Here is a 20,724-nt window from a genome sequence, read left to right on the forward strand (position 1 = left end):
TCTTTCTTGTCTGATTCTGCTTCCTTGATCAGCATGGAACGTATCTTGACGCTTGTAGTCAATCTGCCATTCTGAGAATTAACGTGTGTACTTAAAGTCACTTCATTTCTTAAAGCAAGACAGGACTCTGCCTGATAGGTGAGGACATACTTATTTTGCCACTGATCTGCATCAAGCTGGTCTGCATGGCTAGTTCACCCCAGCTCTGTTAATAAGGCTTCTTTTTCTCCTGCCTTACAGTTTGAAATCAAAGGAGTGATTTTAAAGAATATTTAGTACTCAGCTTTTATGACAGATAATGAGTAAATATTCTGGATGTTACTTTTGGTCTTGGTATTTGGTGTGGTTGTTCCTTTGTTGTCACGATTTCAGGCTGTCTCATTTCCATGAAGAACCGGCCAAGAGGAGAGGTGGGGAAAGCTGTGATACAAAAGACAGTAAACTGTGTAAATGCTTCAATGGCAGGTCTACAACCTGGAAGTTTTTTGAAAAAAGAAGCAAAATGGTCAATACTGAAATACTTAACTTGCTGAAGCAATTTTTCATTCAGATGTACTGGTTTTTGTGAAAAGGACTGACTACACTTTAATGCTGTCTAATGATTTGCTTATTCTGCCTTGATGATGACCTGATATAAGATATGGAAGTATGTTCCAGAGTTGAGATTTGGCTTTGATCCAACCACTGCTGAAGGAGTAGACTGACAACGGAAACCCCAACTCTATTTTTAAAACCTTCTGAGAACTGTCAGATGGTGGTGCGTGAATTTCCATCAAATAACTCTGCTGTCATCGTAAGGATCCATTTACAGTGAACTGGCTGCATTTATTGGGAGAAATTAGTATACTTGCTAGGGGAAGAAAGGCCTTGGTATGGTACTACCAAACAAATAAAGGCTTTTAATTTATAAAAAGATATGTAAAACAACTGATAACAGGTAATAAAAGTAAAGCTAAATCTGCTGAGAATACACCTCCCTACCACCACCACTGATTTAAGATCTGCTCTGGATATTGGTTTCCTTCATTTGTCTGTGGGTTTTGTGATGATTTACAACATGACAGTTGTGTCTAAGCATGCTTTTGTTTTAGAAATTAACACATACTGCTTGCCATATTTATTTATAGGCATTTAAAGCAAAGGAAAGCCTAAGATGATATATTCATGTGACCTCTTCCTAATTCAATTGCATGACTGTGATGTCTGTATTTTGGGACCCAAATATTTGTGTAGTATGCACTTCTGTGTGGAGGTCCTAAAATAAACTTTATATAGCTCTGCTGCAATACGGTAAACTTTTTAAATTACAGGAATGAAAAACATAATTTGAATTTTTTATGAACCTTTTTTGGTTTGTAAGCATACTCTGATATTAAACTTTGCTTTAGTGCTTGGATACATGCTTTAGTAAACAATATTCATAATATTAAATTATGTAGTAAACAAATTAGAATTTATTGAAAAATTGGATCTTCAATATTGTAAGTGGATAGTGTGGGGGGAAAAAGTGATCTCGAGAGGTACAGAAGAGTCATGTCCTTTTGGCAGAATGGCAGAATGTAACTGCTGTGAGGCAAAATGAGGAGTTTTGTAAACAGGAAACATCTGCTGTACAGGCATGTTTGTGAGACAAAACCCAATACAAATATTTTCGTGACTGGTAATGTAGAATTTTTTTAAAAAGTAGGTAATAATTTAATTTATCCTGATAACTTGATTATCTTTCTTGGCAGTTTACAGTTGGTTTTTAATTTTTTCATTATTATTATTTTTGATTTATGTATTCTTTGATGAGCAGTTTGGTTTTTTCCCCTGCTGCCTGGAAATATGACTGAAACTCTTAAACATGGAAATACTGAATAAAATATGGCAGTATGAGTACCTCTTATATAGCCTTTGAAGTTGAATAGAAATATAAAGATACCTATAAGAACATTTAAATTAGGACAACTAAGCATGTCCAAACATAAGGTTAAAAAAATAATTATTCAAATTTCAGAACTTTTTAGATGTTTGCACAGCTTCAATATGGATCATATGTATTGCATATTGCTTCCTTGTTCTGTTTGTTTATTTTTATGAGTAAGTATGGGATTAAAGTTCATATTACTTGAATTAACTTACTTTCTTAAAGTAGTGTTTTGTTGTAGAAATGAGGCAGGGAAGGGTCAGCATCAGCTAGTTCCTGAGACAAACAAGAAGGGTGCTTTACATTCATCTTCACCATTACTTATCCTATTTCATGTTCTGTTTTCCTGAGGAGTTACTTAATGTTTTAATATTAATTGAACTGAGATTTCTTTATGTAGCTTGTCTCTTAATTTCCAAAGGAAACAGAATTCATACAAGATCTTTCTGCCCATCTGTTTTTCAGTACTGTCTTGAACTTGTAAATGTTTCTGTTCAGTTTAGACTCCAGCCTGTGTAAGCTTTTTTGGCCAAAGGGGCAAAGAAGTGGCAACCCTGATTTAAAAGCAAGGTATCAGATCAAGTCATATTATCAGTTTAAAAAACAACTAGCCAACCCCATCCCCCCGCCGCGTGTGCACACACACACACACAAACTAGGGAAGATAAACGAGTAAACTTGGTCTTCTTTTATCTGAGAACGTATCTGTAAATGAGATTGGGGTTTGAAAGTTTAGTACTCATCCGAGCAGGAGAGAGGGGAGAGAAAAAAGAAAAGAAAAAAAGAGACACTTGACTTGTCAATGAACCTGCTGACTTGTCATCATTTTGATCTGAAGAAGAAAAGAAAATAGAAGAATATACAAAAGAATCTGTCCTGGAAGACATAATAAACTTTCTTCCTTATGTACATTCTTAGACTATGTCCAAGGAGGAGACTCGGATCACCTCCTCCATTTCCAAGTTGACAGACCAAGGGTAATGGTTCCTGCTCCTTAACATAACTGTTTCAGTAATGTGCCTTTCCCCCTGTGCTTGGTAAGAGAAAGCCTCTTCTAATAACTAATCAGTATTCAGTAAATCTCAGGATGCCAGGGGCATCTGTAGTCATTTTTGGAGACTGCTGATCAATGTGGAGTCTTCAGTAAAGACATACTATACCTCACCAATATGTTGCATTTATTGTAACTACAGCTAAGTCTGTAAGCTTAGTAGGGTATGGGTTTTTTTCTGTTTGTTTTTATGTGTGTGTTTTGGATTTGGGGTTTTTTGAGGCTTAAAAACATTTTTGAGGTTTTATTTGGTTTCCTGTTTCTTCTTTTTCATGGCTAGTTAAAAAAAAATAAATAGTTTAAGTTGACAAAGAGAAGGCAAAGCAAAAAATCCATGTCATAAACTAGTGTTGTATCTATAATAAGCAATTTTTTTGAAGTGAGTAATCTACTCTTTCAAGAAAACAATATCCAAAGCTTCAATTAGTCAATTGTATACTGCAAACTATACATCAGTATCAGTTAACTTTACAATAAACAATGTTTGTGTTTAAGAATGGCATTGCCTTTTGCACAATAAATAAATACATAGATAAATAATTACAGCAGAGTTTTTGGAAATTTCCCCAAAAGAATTGTTTGTTTGAGAGTCATACCTCTGGGGGATTTGGCAGCGGAAAAGTGATATGAACATGCAGCAAGATGCAGATGTATACTTTGCTCTGAATCTAACTTCTGCATGGACATGTGATACATAATTACCAAACTGTTGTTATTAATTACAGGAAAATTATACTGTTTTCTCAGTACAGGAACCTAAACAAACTGAATTGTTTTAGCTAGATGGCAAGCGAATACATTGTTATTTTTCTGGATCATAGCCTCAAAAGCAAAACAGTCCAAGTAAAATTTAATCAAAGAAGCTTTTCATTTTTATGAACTAATTAATTAGGAAGCCTAAATAGTTAGGACTGTGTTGCCTTGGTAAATAATAAATTCAACAGCCTGAATTTTCCACATCCTTCATCTGAAGTAGAAAAGCAGTAGCAGAAATAAAAAGCCATACCAGAACTGTTTTCTGTATCAGTTATATGCAAATTAATTTTTTCACAATGTACAAGAGAGAAAGTATACAAATCTTGACTTACCAAGTGTTGCAATAATAATTTCTGAAGTAAGAAATCCTAATAGTAGTGTATGATATTATAGGTTTGAAAAGTTTTTTGTTCTTTTCAAATGTGGAAGTAGTGGAATCCTTTAAAGTAGCATTGTATGAAGCTTACGTTTTAGAATGAGTGGAATGATTGACTGTATCCATTAAGATGTTAGAAACTAAGTAAATTAAGGACTTTCTGTTTAAAAAATGGATCATTTATTCAACAGAAAAACAAGTAACTAATTTTATTTTTATACTAGTATTTAGGAAGCCTTGGTATGCGTCATCAACTTGCTAACTTGAGTCACCTTTCTTCATTTTTCTTCTTTAATGTAGCAAACTGAGGGATATGTGTCACAGAGTTTCATATACATTGTTAGCCTTATACCAGAAGGCGTGAAATTCAACTACATCAAAGTGATTTGTCACTTGAAGAAAAAAAACCAAACCTGTCAGATCAAGTGAAAAAGTTCTTTGACTACTCACTTCATTCTGTGCTTTTCACTATCGTCTGGTGATTTAGATTTGCTCCCTGCAAAACACTGTTTAGAAGTTCACAGGTCTAATCTACAGGTTTTATTAAAGCTGGTGTATTACCTACCCATAGTGAAGATGGATATTGACTGTATCTGATAAGCTGTATGATCTCCCTTTTTCATAAAAACTGGCTATGATACTCTGGGTTTTTATGCAAATAATACTTGAATGCTTTATATAATTTTAATGGGCATCACTCATATGATTTTTTTTTAACAATTATTTCCTGTATTTAAGTGAATTTGCAATATGTTTTCTAAAAGAAAAAATCTGTTTCCTCACATGAATTTTAGCATTTGTTATTCTACTGATTTAAGAGTTCTACATAGTTTACAGTACTATACATGAGAATAGAATTAGTCTCAATTTCTGTTTTCCAAACTTTTTAGGGTTATAGTAAACCTGTTTGGATTCAAATATATTTTTTTAATCACAGTTATACCTTGTTGTGTAGCCTTTCAGTATAGGTGAAAAGCGCTGGGCAAAAAGTATAAATTTTGCCCTGTAGATCTTGCAATCTGTAATCAGAAACAGAATTGCAAAAGGGCAAGTACAAAATATTTGCACCTGGGAGCATCAGAATTAAGTTATCAGAAAATGTTTTGACATGGAATATCTCTATGAACACATGTTTTAAAATGTATATTGATTTTACTTTATTTTAATTGTGGTGTTGCATTTCATTCCCTTGTTGAAGTGAACAATTGTTTTGGTTTATTCTCCCAGTCTTTGTCTTATTTTTTCTCTTCAAAGAAATTCACTGTTGGATTAGGGCTAGGTTTTGCTGGGAGAACTACCTTATGAGTAACAAAGAAAGAAGAAAAAAAAAGACTTCTGTTAGCAAGATATTCAAACATTAGCATGCACAAAGTTTTAAAGTTGAAACTTTAGTTATGTATGCACATTTTGTAACAGAGTAAATAAAGCCAGGATGTTTGTTCTCTGGAACTCAGCAGGATGAAATTAGTGTGATTTCTGTTTTGTTAGCATCCTGACTGACGGTACATTTGGTAGAGAAGCTAATAGTGAGATGTAGTGGTAATCTTTTTGAGAATATTTATTGTAACTTGTTTTATAGTACAATTGTCGAATGTTGGTGGATAGAGAACATGAGCACCAATGAGGAAATAAAGCAGTTAGAGTGCCTTGTTTCTTGTGTGCTTAAGTATTCTGGGAATAAAATCGTATAAATAAAACATACTCTGAATAAGATAAGGAGAAGACAGAATAATAAAATGTATTTCCTATTCTAATGTCTTCCTTCAGGTTGTGCATTCCTTCAAATGAGACAAGATGAAAACATATATGTAGAAAACGGAGGGCAACATTACCTGTTTGAGTCAGGATCAACCCAGCATGAGTGTCTGTTGCAGAATTAAGTTGTGGATACTCTAATATATATTATAAATCATGTTCTAGTATACAGTAGCCATGAAGGATTATGTATCAGTTATGGGGTCTTGAAAAACCAGAACTTTAAGAGACCTCATGGTGCATATATTCCCTTACCTAAGAGAAAACTGACTATACCCATGCAACAGCATACCCACATATGTTAACATCACCTGTTTTTAAAGATCTGTGGTGATACAGGCTCTACAACCTACCCAATTTTAGTGCCTTGCTATCCTTATCATTAGGAAAGGAGAGGGAAACCTTTTTTCTAATACCCATACTGAATCTTGCTGCAGTTTAAGATTCATATTTCTAGTTCTGTCTGTTACACATGGGAAACATAGTATTTCCTTGCATTTTGGAGCAGCCTCTTGTATATGTTTAAAAACTGTTTATCATGGCCCTAATTAGGTGGGTTTAAAAAAATTATTTCAGTAAACCGCAGAGTCACTGGGATTGGAAGGGATCTCTGGAGTAGGTTGCTTATGACATTGTCCAGTTGGGTTTTGAGGTCTCCAAAGATGAATATTCCACAACCAATCACTGTGTTTGACCATGCTTATTCTGGGGTGGGGGGGTGAGGGGAGTGGGTAGAGAGAGCTAGAGGACCTGGGAAAAGGATAAGTAGATAGGGCACTCGCTGTAGGAAGTTATTTAGGGTAGCAAGGATGTGAGCAAGCTGTGAACCCTTCTAGGAGGACCTTCTGAAATTAAGTAACTGTAGTAAAATGGCAGATGAAATTCATGCTAAATATGAAATGATAGACTTGAGGAAAAAAATAGCAATCCAGCTTCATGTTTAAAATGAAGTAAGATCCTGGTATTGTAGTAGTTCAATGAAAACATCAGCTTAATACTCGTTAATGGCCAAAAAAGGCAATCAAATACTAGAAATTACTAAGAACAGAATAAAGAACACAATCGAGAACATCTTTTTGCTACTACACAAATATGTAAATTTTTCCATACTTTGAATAGTATGTGGCATTCTGGTTACCTCATTTTTTAAAAAAAACCCCAACATTAGAACTGGAAAATATTCAGGGAAAGGTCAGATGAGGGATCAGGATGATGATCAGATGAGGAACAACTTGTTAGGAGGCTAGGACTTTTCAGCCTGGAAAAGACAGGCTGGGTGTGACATGATGAGGATGGACAATCATCTTCAGTGACTGTTACGTGGGAGCTTGGTTCCTACAAGCTCCATTTAATATTAGCAGATTCAAAACAAACACAGAGCAAAGAGGTTGTGAATTAAAGTTGTATGTGGAAGGCATATCCACTTCATGTTCAAAAACTATGTCTGGACCTGAAAATTTCCTGACCTGAAAATAATGTTGCTCATCCACCTTGAATCTTGGATAATTGAGAAGAAGTCATAGGCAGCATAAGAAATTCTCTTCTGTACCCTGAAGTCAAGATTTTTGCAAGAATAAGTTGCCAAAGTCTAGCGAATGTGAAAGTCTAGCAAGGATTTGTGTGTTTATCTATTGCAATTTCCACCATACCCTCTTCCCCACCCGACTTCAAATTCTTCTAATGGGGTCAGATTTAGGAGAGATTTTTTTCCCTTAAGAAGAGGAAAATCCTGTTCAGTATCCTAGGGCAACGCTGTTGTTCAAGCTCCAGCTTAAAAGTAGAAATACTCTTCTATTTCTCAATTAAAAGACTGTAAAAGTGTTTTTGAAACAGGCCAAAGACTGTATGTTTCCTGTACTTGTTTTTAGAAATGATTGAAAATATTTTGTGACATTAGCTATGCACTGAAGCTGGGCATTTTGGACACTGCAAAGAATACAAGTGCATGGAGACAGCTTTGCAGTGAGGCCATTCCCCTTGTGAAAGGAAGTGGTGGGCACCCACAAATTTACCAAATCCCTCTATGGTTAGAGCATTGTCAAATCTGCCTGTAATTCCTTATTTTGTTAAGGAGAATGCAGCCCCTGTAGATTGCAATTTCTGATGAATTTTACTTGTTCTCCAAGATTATTCCTGAAAACTTGAAAGGAATGCAGTCCTGTGGAAGAATCAGTTAGTAGCTAGTGTTCAAATGCTAATAAAGATGTTTGTTTGCATATACCGTGTGCTTTGTGATACAGTAAGATACATGAGTAGGATGTTCTCTATCAATGAGTGAAGGTGGCTGTGGATTTTTGCTTTGTACATTTCTTTGCAACACTGATCTATAATCAGCAAATGTCACAGTCTCACAGTAATCGGGCTTGTAAAGAGCATCAACTTGATATGCCTGCCCATTTTATCATAGAAAATGGGAGCTCTGAGTTTCTTTGTTTAACAGATACGGGTTTTTTAAAGTAATACACATTCCTTCATGGAAAGGATATATTATCAAATAAAACTTTTCTATGGTGTTACAGAAGAACGTTCTTTCAAAACATTTCCATAACGGTTTACATTAAAGTTAGTTGTTCATGTGCAAGCACCCACTTGTATGTCAGCTGTGAGTAAAATATACGCAAAATATGTATGCTTTTTTGAGGAAATAGCTTCTCCTCATTACAATCTACATGCTTAATAACAAAGCTGATTGATTTTTCTAAAGCTGATTAGTTTTCAGTGTCATTTCAGTTCATTTTCAGTACTGAATATAATAGAGAATATAGAGATTTGGTAGATGTTGAATCAGTAGGTAACAAACTAAATCGAGGGTGTAATTTTCCAGCAAAATTTGCATATTTTATATGTATATGTAAATGTCCATGTATGTAGTTATTGTATTGGTTGGTGGTTTTGTGCTTAATATGAAACACACAGAAGTTCGTCTGTTAAATACAACCTTTATACAGACTTAAATGTATTGTATAAATTACTATAATTCTTAATTCTGGGATATATATGCAACATAAATGAAGGAGGAGTTTTATTAGCTGTTGGAATTTCTTTATTCTCAAATTCTGAGTTGAAAAACTAGTGAACTGAGCAGAAGCAAGGTCTTGCCTACAATACATTGATTCACCTTGATCACTGACTCACCTTACAGCAAGTCAAGTAATTGATTAATTAAAATTTATTTAGTTTATGTTTTGGCTTATTACTCCATCACAGGAATCTCAGTTTAAGTTCACCATCACTTTATTATAAAACCTGAGGAGGAAGACAGCCTGAAGACCAAGACTAAATACTGTCTGGTAATGAACCGCTGGACCGTGGTTCATTAAAAAACTCTTTTTTAAAATTAGATAGCATGCTGCTTAATGCTAGATTGCTGAAGGCTAGGAACCATGGTTTTCAGTTAAAGAAATTGTTTAACATTAGATGTACTTTTGCAAAGAGCCAAGTTCTATTTTGGTAACTTGTCCATCTTAAAAGCAGAAGATACTGAGTGGCTGACTGTCATTTAGAAATACCTTTGTTTTTCAGCCTATTCAGACATTACTATATAGTGCAAATTCAGATTGCAGCTTCAGCTCTGACCAAAGCAAATAGAAGTTTATGTTTTCAGTATACACAGTTATGCAGTTATCTACTTTCAAAAAATGAAAACAAATCTTCAAAGATGTCTTTTTTTTTTTTTTTCAGAAGTCACGCATTTGTGTGAATAGATGAATAATATTGGACAGAACTATTACACATTAGCTACATAAGACTTGGTAGATTCTGCAGGATTTCAGACCCTCCGAAATATATTTTAGTAATATCAATGTGTTTGCATGTTTAAACATTCTTAGAATTGGGGTTGGACTTACTTGGTCTGTGTCCTTTTGCTAAAGGACTGACTGGTGAATCCTAACCAGATAAGAGATTTCTGGACAGGAGAAGGAGGGAATTTTCACTTCTTCTTCATTCAGGAAAAAAAAGTTAAAAATTGCTATTCATCTGTATTTGTGAATAGGCATTAATTGTGGTAGTATAAAATGGATCTCATGGTTAACTTTATGTAATTATTGATGATGCTACTGGTGGAAACCAGTTATTAGTAATTGACAGTTAGAATGCATGTACTTTTTGAGGAACAGTAGTGAAGGCAGTTTCTTGTGCAAGGCCTAGTGGTATGCAAATCTATTATTTTTTCACGTACTTAGTAAATCCTAGAAGTATTTTGATCAACCTGAGCATATCCCCCCCCGTTTGCTCACAGAAGCAAAACCTTGTAAAATTTAGAGGATATTGATACGACTGTTGCATATTGTGTTTTTGATCTGAATAGGTGTAGCGTGTGGTGGAGAGAGGTGTGAGTTTGTAACCATACCTCATGCTGATCAGAACTTTCAAGTGGACTTCTTTCTTAAATTAAGCCCATTAGATCATCTGAGAAACTTGATCTAAATTAGCCTTTCTCTAGTGAGATGTTGGACCATTGCTTACAGAGGTCCTTTCCAGCCTATGATTCCATGCACTCTAAACCTGTTTTATTAAAAAAAAAACCAAACAACAAACCACCAAAACACCAAACAACAAAAAGGACTAGAACAAAATAAGTTTCTAAATATGGAAAAGTCAAAGCTGCTAGATGAGGAAGATTGCATTTAAAACACTTAATAAATTTATAACATTTTAATTTATTAAATTCCTAGTTGACAAACTGGATCTCAAGAAGGTTGTGTGCGTTTTTTTTTTTTTTTTTTTTCTTTTTCTTTGCTTTTGCTTATATTTGAGAACTGGCTGTATATAACAACTAACAACTCATCACTGCTCATAGCATGAATCTCCACATCTCATTGACCTTTCAGGCTTCTCCTTCTCATACTAAAAAAGGTGTATTGAAGTAAATGGATGAAATTCTACATAAGAGAAGCGAAGATCAAGGTTAAATGGCTCTGGCACCATGTGTATTTAAAAAATAAGGGGAAGAAGAAAATGAATTTACCGGAAAAAAAGTTTTACAATATCAGAATTTGTGTGAGAGAAGACTTGAGAAAACAAGATACTGCTGAGACATGGTCTGCAATTTCATTATAGGATAACAACTCCATAAAACTCATTTCTGTTAGCATCTTCAGGCCAGAAAAGCAATTTCAGACCTCAGCTAGAATGATCTTGCTTCATTAAGTACTCTATAGTACTGAGTCATCTAAACAGCGAGTCATTGTCTTATTTGCACATTATAAATATAGTCCACTAATTTCCTTATGCTCAGTTCACCTGCACCTGAATGATAAACTCTTTAAACCTCTGCTCCAAAACATTCTGAGATACACTATTATTGCCACTTTTTAGAAAGTCTGTTAAAGTTGTTCATTCTATGTAACAAATAACTAGTTTGTTAAATGTAGCACAAATGAAAGGGTACATTGGAAATTTAGGGGAATAATGTAAAACATCGATGTTGCATGCTGCATACAGGCCTTACCTAAGACATTATCAGTGTTTGTATTTTGGGCTTTTAATGATTGATAAAGACTCTGTGAAGCCAGTGTAAATTCTGAAAAGAAAAGCTTATTTTTTGAATTCTAGAAGATTAAAATACTAATTTCATGATGCTAGAAACTCTTGCCCTTTTTACGCATATGGATTTAGAAAGAAAATAGTTCATTTATGTAAGTAATCATCATTTTAAGTAAGTTATTATGTACATTGTTTGAAGGCATAATTTTATTTTTTAGAAAACTATGAATTACAATAGATACTATGTATATGCCTCTGCGGAATGATGAATACTTTAATGTAGTAGGGAGAATAAATACCATTTCAGCTATATGTAAGTAATTTCATGTAATCCACTGATAAGTGCAAGCTAAGTGGCAAATGTCCATTTTATTCTAAATCTTGGTATTTATAAATTTATAAATTTAGTATTTTATGCTTTTTAAATCACTGAAATATGTATGTTCAAACATTGATACAGGAACCAGATGATAAAATATGTTTTAAATATCTTTATTTTTATCTTATACATGTTCTGATTTTTTTCCCCCAAATACATATACTTTTGATGCCAATTTTTAAAAATTCATGAACAGAGGGAAGTAGTAATGAGTGCTTAATTGTATTGTTTATATTGCGCAACTTACTACACTGATGTTTAAAAAGCAGAAATGTTTTAACTAACGAGTTTGAAAGCTGAGAATTTCAGAGAGCATTTTGCAGAAATGGAAGCGGAAGCAGCAGGGGAAAAAGAAAATTAATTTATTTAGCATTATTTAGGTAATTCTGTCTACCTCCTACTTGACTATACATCTTAAAATTGTTTATAAAAGTTTCTTGAATTCTCGTTCTGTACTGTTAAAACCGCTATTGATTGTTATGTAAAGCTAGATAAGGAAACACTGTCTGTAACTGTCTGAAATATAATAGCTGTCCATTTTAGTGGTAGTAAGTAGGCAGTGAAGTGTCACCTAAAAGAAGGACGTATAACTTGCACACACTTGCAAAATCACACAAGTGAAAAACCTGCTTTTGAATTCGCATTTTAAAGGGCAGGCGTGTCACTTAATTCCTTTGGTGAAAATCACTTTGTCGCTCCCAGCTTTTATTTCAAGCGTCAGTAGCTGTGCTACTGTCATAGTATTGCAGTTGCATAAGGGGACTAGAAAAAGCAGTGCTGGTTTTAGAACATAATTGTTCAAGTGATCTCTGAGTTCAGAACAGGCGGCCGTTGTGTATCTGCTTTGACAATAATAATTGACACCAGTATAACTTTGTAGCTGGATGGGACACTGACATATCATACCGCCCTGGTTTTATCAGCTTCCGCCCCCTTAAAAACTTTTAAGGCAGTGTCTCTTGGTGAACAGTTACGTACCTTATAAAAATAAGCTCTTCTACGTACTAGTCTGCAAGTGGTGTTTTTCTTGGTTAGTGAACAAGTTTTGGAAAATAAAATGATTTTTAATTCCATATATACCTTTCACACAGTTGAACACTAAAAATAATCTGGTTTGGCTCACTTATATCAGCTTTAGTATCACATGTTAAGAGGTGAATAAGGACTTGGCACTTTATAAGTGTGTCTTTGGCATTGCATTATGTAACAATTTGTAAAAGAACTTTTAGAATAATTAGGATAACTAAACAATAGGGCTGTTTCACGTCACTTTTCCAGAGTATTCTTATTCTTGGAATATGTCTTTTGAGGAGCAAGTTCTTATGACTTATTTGAACTGTCACTTGAAAAATGCCTCTTGGATTGTACTCAGAGGTTTCTAAATTAAACGAGACCTTAAAAGTTAAGATCGTGCATTCAGAGGACTTGTGTTGAGGGCTTACTGTGATAACAAAAGAAATTTGTTTATTTTTAGGTTACTGTTGTTTGCAAAATCACAGTAACAGGTTTTTACTGTAAACATTAAGCATATTTTACTGAGTAAAACCAAGTAACAGTGTACTTACAGTTTTTTATGGCACCATAGCAAACCACTGCTAAAGCAACAGAAGAACAACTCTTGTGAAAGCCCTGGAGGCAGTATGTAGTCTTTGTCACTGCTATAGTCTTGAATATAAATCTATACATAAACATCTGTTTACATACGCATCAAAAGAATCTCTGCATATGTGCATGATATCAGTTACAGGAGTATAATGTGTTCATTTTCAACAGGATCTGTGTTCAAGGATTTCTTAGCATTATAGTGTGTATGTAACTTCCAAATATTTACTTTTTTTCTCATACCTTGTTTTGTGACAGGATGATGAAGTAGTACTTCAGTGTGTTGCCAGTATTCATAAAGAACAAAGGAAGTTTTGCTTGGCAGCTGAGGGACTTGGGAATCGCCTGTGCTTTTTGGAACCAACATCAGAAGCTAAAGTAAGAAGTCAATACTCTCAACTGGTGTAACTGATCAGTGAATGTTAACTTATTTATTGTCTGCGAATACATTTAATTGTGGTTTCTTTAATGTGATGCTAGGTGCACCTTTTGTATGCTTTTCTTTCTGTGACTGCAACATGAGATTTCTTAAAGATTCTAAATATACTTTGAGGCATACAAAAGCCACTGTTCTTTAACTATCTAAAATAATTCCTGTAACTGAAATACCTCATATTTTCAAGATTAAGTCTCCAGACTGTTATTAAAATTTAAGTTAACTAAAAAACTTATTCCTATTACTGCTGTAGGTTCAAATATCTTGATATACTGGATTGATAATTTTGGAAGCATTGTCTCCTGTTGGTTGCTGGTGTTAAGTGTTGCTTCCAACTGTTGATTAGTCAGAAAGTTGAGAGTACAGGGAACAGAATTATTAAGTAATTGAAAAGTTTTAAAGATAAGTGGCAAATGGAAAAGTGAAGCTAGAGGGCTGTGAAGAAAAAATAAAAGAAAACAGAGTAGTAAGAGGAGCCTGAGAGGAGAAAGGAGAGATGAAACTTTAGACTTGTACTAGAGCAGAATGTTAAGAATAAAGGCAAATGGAGGAGGACCTCCTCCCTCTCCTCTTCGTTCTCTCTGCATAATTTTATTTTTCTTTGTTTTGTGTTTTTATTTCTCTTCTCTTCCTCCTGATTTTTTTTTAGTGGGGTATTTGTATCTTTTCTCTTGAAATGTTGCCATGTGGTCCTATTTTTAGTCTAGGTATTATGACCGTGTTACATCCACAGTGTTTATTTATGCAGTATGAGAGGTCCTTGTTCATCTCTAAGGTGAAAAATTATGCTGCTTCTGAATTTGCATTTCTTTGCATTCCAAGAGTTCAGTCAGATAAATTATCTCCGGTATACTTTACAAATCACCAATAATCTTTTCACGTGCTTAAATAAAAGCAGTTAGTTTTCACTTACGTATTTTCAACTATTGTCTTAAATTCTTCAACAGTGATTGGGAATTTTTTATTAATTGACAGCTCAACTGCAATGTGGTCTATCTATCACTGATGGTGACAATCTCAATCTGTAAACCAGCATATTGCTCATCTTGTTATAAGAAAAGGAGGAATGGTATGCATTACTGTAGAATGCCATAGATCTACTTCACATTTCATAAGTGTCTTAGTAGCAGATAACACTACAGAAGCGTCTGAAGTTTATTTAAAATTCAGAGGTTCAGAAAACTTGTATTTAACTGCTTTAAAAGAGCTTACCGAGGAGCTTTCTGAACTGCTGGTCTTGACTGAGAGCAGCAAAGAATTTTGGAAAGAGGCATGTAAATACATCTGTTTGAAAAATAAGAAGTGTAGAAGGTCGATCTGGACAATTAGAGAGTACAATACTTACGACAACTCTTAGCAATGACGCTTACTTTTATTTAGATTTGGACAACATTTTGGTTATGAAATAAGAAAGAAAACCAAAATGGCACACATCCAGTGGACTAAAAAGTAGTTATTGAATAGATGTGTTTCTAATCAAATCCTGCAGGGTTCTGTTCTCACTGCTTATGCTGTTGAGTATTTTTGTCAATTAAGACATCATTTAAATTAACATATGCAATTTTTTCAGGTGATAAAAACATTTGATGAAGTCATGCCACACACAGGAAGATCTGCAGTGCCTGGTATATTAATAGAAAGTAGAGGTGTATTCAGTGCTGCCAGTGTAAAGTCTAATAACTGAGCATGTAAATGTGCTTACAAAATGGGAAACTATTCTTGTCCCCTGCGAGTAATGTGAAAGTCATGGTAGATGTTACAGAGTCCTAAGTGCCCTGAGTGATGATGTGTATAATCGATGTGAGGATGATGGTATAATTGAAAGAAACTTGGTAGGAGATGGGAAGTTATACTGTCTCCGGAAATTTTGGTTTTTTTTAATCACCTATGTGGCAGTGCTGCTGGGATACAGAGTCTAGTCATGGCATTCAAATTCATAAGAATGTCAATAAAATGGAGATTGCTCCAGGAAGTGCTATGAGAATCATGATTGGAGGAGGACACAGTCTGTTCGGTTTAAAAAAGGAAAGTATGGACACTGCTCATAAGCTTCTAAAATTGGGAACGTTGGTAACAGAAGTAATTTTATTTTAGAAGCAGAAGACTGTCCTCACTGTTAAAATGGTACTATTTACCTGAGATGGATTCTTTATCTGTTCTTTATCCTTGGAAATTACTTTATAAAGCTAGACTTCTTCTCTGTATTAAGAAGAAATTGCATTAAAGAAGATTCAAGGCATGTTTATCAACAGAAGTCCAGAGAAGAAAATCACAGTGATACCTTCTACTACATTCTCTTCTCCAGCTGACCACTTTACCAAAGCCAAAATCTATTTGCAGTACATGTGACAGCTTCTTCACTCATTAAACTTCAGCTAAATATTGTTAAATCAAAAAAAGAAGTGCATTTCCATTCAAGTAATTCTGGAAAACATAACAAGATACACTGAACTTTTTTTCCTGTCTAGCTGTTAATTCCAGAATGAAAAGGTGTCACTTGATGATTAATTTTTTAATCTGCATTGTATGTAGTAAAAGTCAGAAGATAGAAGTAGCTAAAAGGAAAGGGAGGCAAGGAAAGAGAAGGTATATTTCTTAAATAAATAAATAAATAAATAAATAATCTCTTAGAACTTAAAGAGGAAAAAATGGGGTTTCTGTGGTTTGCCACTAGCTGTTTTGGTAATTTTTGAGAGATGCTGAAGACAATAACAGTTATGATATACTTCTGTTCAAATTTTACTCTAAATCCATAAGCAACTTGCATGTTATCTCTTTACAATTTATTAGTAAAAACTATTACAGTGTTGGTTCGTTAATAATTTATACTATGGTGACTGGATTTTAAATGCATTTTTTAAAAGAACTTCTGCATTAATTCAGTAGTATGAAATTATGTTCCTCCTGTCTATATGGCTCCTTTTTGAATTATCAGAAGATGTTTGCCTAAATAATGTCTGATATTTAAAATGTAAGGGGAAAAAACTAATTAACTGGAGGTGAAAAATGGTATTTTTTATACTAAACAAGAAATAGCAGAATTATTGAACAATGTGATCTAATTATATTACTTCATTGCTTTTTTCCTTGTTTTTAAAGTGATACTTTAAAAGATGATGTATTTAAAAGATGATAGTCTAGTGCAGCAAGGCTAACTTCTACCAATACCTAAGAAAAATATACCTCAAAAGTAATTGCAATATACTAGCTTCTCTTTTAGTAGCAAAATTGTAAAGTGAACTTAAATACCTGAAGGGAATTATAACTAATTAAGATAAGATTTCTGTCCTAGTGACAGAATGTAATAGTTCACAGGTCTGGCAAAGGTAAACCTAGTAAATCAGTAACCTGTACCAGCTTATGTCAGTGTTTTTTACGCTGCAGACCAGAAGCTGTGGGCAAAGATTTGGTTAGTAAGCATATCACCTGCAAGAATTTAGTGTTATGATAGTGCCTGGAGGAATCGAGAAGACTGAATTGCATTTGAAGTGTAATGTGGGAGCTGGGTTTTCCTATTAGCTATTTTATGGACCTCCATTTCCCCCTATGCAACCCAGCACAAACTTAGAATAATTATATATAAAATGGTTAAAACTGCCCTACAGCTATTTGCACAGCTATTATTTTTATAATAAATAATAATTATTGAATATTGAAATAATAGTAGGCTGACAGACATAACACTGATGAGAAAAAGTTTAAACTTCAGCATAAAGCTTATCCCAGTGCTTCCTCCACTGTCACTTTGTACTTGCCTGGCTGTGTCTCTTTGATGTAGAAAATACTTCTTTGAAATCTTTTGATATGAAGCTCTCTTCATCAGAATGTGCTTGTAAGAATGTTTCAGCCAGCATAGCTGTGTGCATTGAGTCAATCTGTTATCCAACTTGGGATGGTATTAGAAACTTCATTGTGGTTTAGTCTTCATAGAATCACAGAATGGCTGAGGTTGGAAGGGGCCTATGGAGGTCATGTGGTCCAACCCCCCTGCTCAAGCAGGGCCACCTAGAACAGGTTGCCCAGGACCATGTCTAGGTGGCTTTTGAGTATCTCCAAGGATGGAGACTCCACAACCTCTCTGGGCAACCTGTACCAGTGCTCAGACACCCTCACAGTGAAGAAGTATTTCCTGATGTTCAGAGGGACCCTGCTGTGTTTCAGTATGTGCCCATTGCCTCTGGTCCTGTCACTGGGTACCACTGAGAAGAGCCTGGCTCCATCCTCTTTGCACTGTCACTTCAGGTATTTATACACATTGATCATCTCATCTCTTCCTTATATGAGAGATACTCCAGTCCCTTAATCATCTTAGTGGTCCTTTGCTGGATTCTTTCCAGTAGCTTCCTACTGCTTTTGTACTGGGGAGCCCAGATCTGGGAACAGTACTGCAGGTGTGGCCTTACCACTGGTTATTCTTGTGGCCTTATTTTTTGTCTTGCTGCATTTTGCTGTCTATTCTATGAAACTGCGAGTGAAAATTAGACAGGTGGTGTTATTGTATGGCTTAGGATGGGTAGCTCTCCTTCACTACTGATGATTAGCTATGCACATACCTTTACAGTGTTGATAAATAGTATCAAATTGTGAAAATACTGTGTTTTAGCAGTAAATCACAGTGTGCCTTACAAGAGAAAATTTTTCTCCTGTGTCACCCTTTTAAATGGAAAACTAAGGCAGATGAGTGTATCTATGGTCAATCAGAAGTCGGTGAAAATGGTGGCTTGCTGTTCTATTCTGTACTTCCTAGAAAGTATTTTGAGCTGTGTGAGAGAGAAATCCTACATACTGATAGTTTGGGGGTTTTTTAATTTATTACAAAGCGTGACCCTTTTCATTGTTGTAGGTCTTCATTTTTTCTATAACTGCTTGTGTTGCTCTTCTGTAGGTACTGTGTAGCTTGTATATGTTTCTTCATGTCACCTCTACTATCAGCTTTGACCTATTGATATACTTTACCTGCTCTCTGCTCATCCTCCAGAAATCAATTTAGATGAAAATAAAGTAATTTGACCTGGACTCCCATTCATTTCTGTGAGAAAATAGAGTTATTTTAAGACTCAAGTTTTTTGCAGATCTATTGAACTTTTCCAGTTCAGTAGCTAGTTTTATTTATCTTAACATCTCATTCAGAAAAAATGAAATATATTTAGTGTTATGAGTGTGTTGATGGAAAACTGGTAACTCTGCATGAAAGACCTGTTTGGAAATAATCTCAGAAATAAACATTTTCTTCCTATAAAAAGAGCAGCTGTCAGGGTAGAACTGTCAATTGTTTCTTCAGATTTACTTTGCAAATTTGTGTAGGTTTTCTGTATCAAATTTGTCTTTTTGTTTATCCTCCTGTATGTATGGACAAGACTGTGCAGAGGTGTGCTGGAAGAACTCCCAAAAACTCTCACTGACTTTGAAGAACTGTTTATTCTAAATTCCTGCTTTCTTTTATCATTCATCTAATCAGCCTATTTATTCTGTTACACAAATTTACTTACAATAATGCTTGCTAGGCTTATCTTTAAATGCCTGTAAAATAAAATACTTTATTCTCCACTTGAGTTTTTTCCTTTATTGATGATTCTTTAAAATGATGTTGTCTTACTTCTGTATGTTCATTTCAACTCCCCATAGCCAGAAGGGGGATAAATACCTATGCCTATTGTTACTTTACAGCAGATTTCTAAAACCGTATCTTAGTACCTGAACAGATTTTGTTTTTCATTTCAGCATAAAGATTCCTGACATGAATACCTCCTCATCTTCTACCTGTAGCTCTTGCCTCTCAGTATTTTTGTTTCACTGAACATCCCTTATTGGTACTTTTCTTTTTTTTTGTGGGATTCCATTACAATATAACATTGCTCAAGAGTTGAGGGAAAAAAGCGTAAATTAGCAGATGGTCGAGATTTTATTAAACCCTTTTTAGCTGTGTAATTATTAAGAGTGTAAAATGGTCTGCCACACAGAGATTTTTGAATACCAAGTTTATGAAACAGTATCATTTGCAAAAAGACCAGAAAAGAAGTGAGCCTTGACAGACTCAATAGTTAATTTTTTTTTTTTTTTTTTAAATGGAAGCAATCTACATTAATTAAGGAGGTCAGTTGCTACTTAGGTCATGTACCATCCACATAAATGACCTTTCACTGGTATTTCTCAGGTCAGAATTTAAAAAAGAATTTGTTGCCATCCAGCCACAGAAATGGGGTATGTGATAGCATGCATGTAACACTGCAAGTTTGAAAGAGGGGTTGGCTGCTCTAAGTCATGGGTGGAAAAATCATTAATTTCATAGTTCTCAGTGTCAGTATTCTTAAATAAAGCTGAATGCTCCATAGGCTATGAAAAAGAATAAGAAGTGAAAGACTAGTTGTGTTAACCTAAGATGCACATTTTATACAAACTGTGACTAGGAGTACGTTGTTTTAGAGTGTGTCTTGCATTAATACAGCACTAAAGTAAGGGCTGCAACAATTTGCAAATCAAAATACAGCGTATGTGGCACAAGACCAGTGGCCAGTGAAACAGATGGGAGTTCTTTTATTCAATTGGTAGGTGTTGGATCATACTGATTATGCCATATTCAGTTTGAGTGGGATGAGGTGCCAGAGGTAGTCTGAAGCCAATTAAAACTATATGACTAGCTATGTTATTTTTTCCTGGATAAAATTCCAGTTTAGTTTCTGAATTCAAGTTCCATGTTGAAAATAGACATTATAAAGATTGTTTCTGGGTTTTTTGTTTTTTTTAAATTCAAATGTACTTCAAGGACAGTGTGGTTTAATACATACTCAAAATGTCTTAATAAAATGGATGCTGCATAATCTGAAAGCTGCCACAGGATGACAACAGCAAAATATCTGAGTTTTTGTTTGGGTATTTTTGGTTTTGTTTTTTTGGGGTTGTTTTGTTTTTGTTTTGTTTTAATAATGATGTGGCTTATTTGCCTGCTAGGTGCGATTAAAGACAGTAAAGTAAT

General features: G+C 34.6%; 1 protein-coding gene across 1 annotated transcript in view; it reads left to right on the forward strand.

The window, feature by feature from the left end:
* Window positions 1-20,724, forward strand: part of RYR3 (ryanodine receptor 3) — a 239,895-nt gene that overhangs the window by 36,794 nt on the left and 182,377 nt on the right. Inside the window, exon 2 of the mRNA XM_059819553.1 lies at window positions 13,574-13,693. Coding sequence (XP_059675536.1) covers window positions 13,574-13,693 — 120 coding nt within the window. The remainder of the gene's footprint in view (window positions 1-13,573; window positions 13,694-20,724) is intronic.

The sequence above is a fragment of the Gavia stellata genome, chromosome 7 (genome assembly GCF_030936135.1).
Source record: "Gavia stellata isolate bGavSte3 chromosome 7, bGavSte3.hap2, whole genome shotgun sequence".
NCBI lineage: Eukaryota > Metazoa > Chordata > Aves > Gaviiformes > Gaviidae > Gavia > Gavia stellata.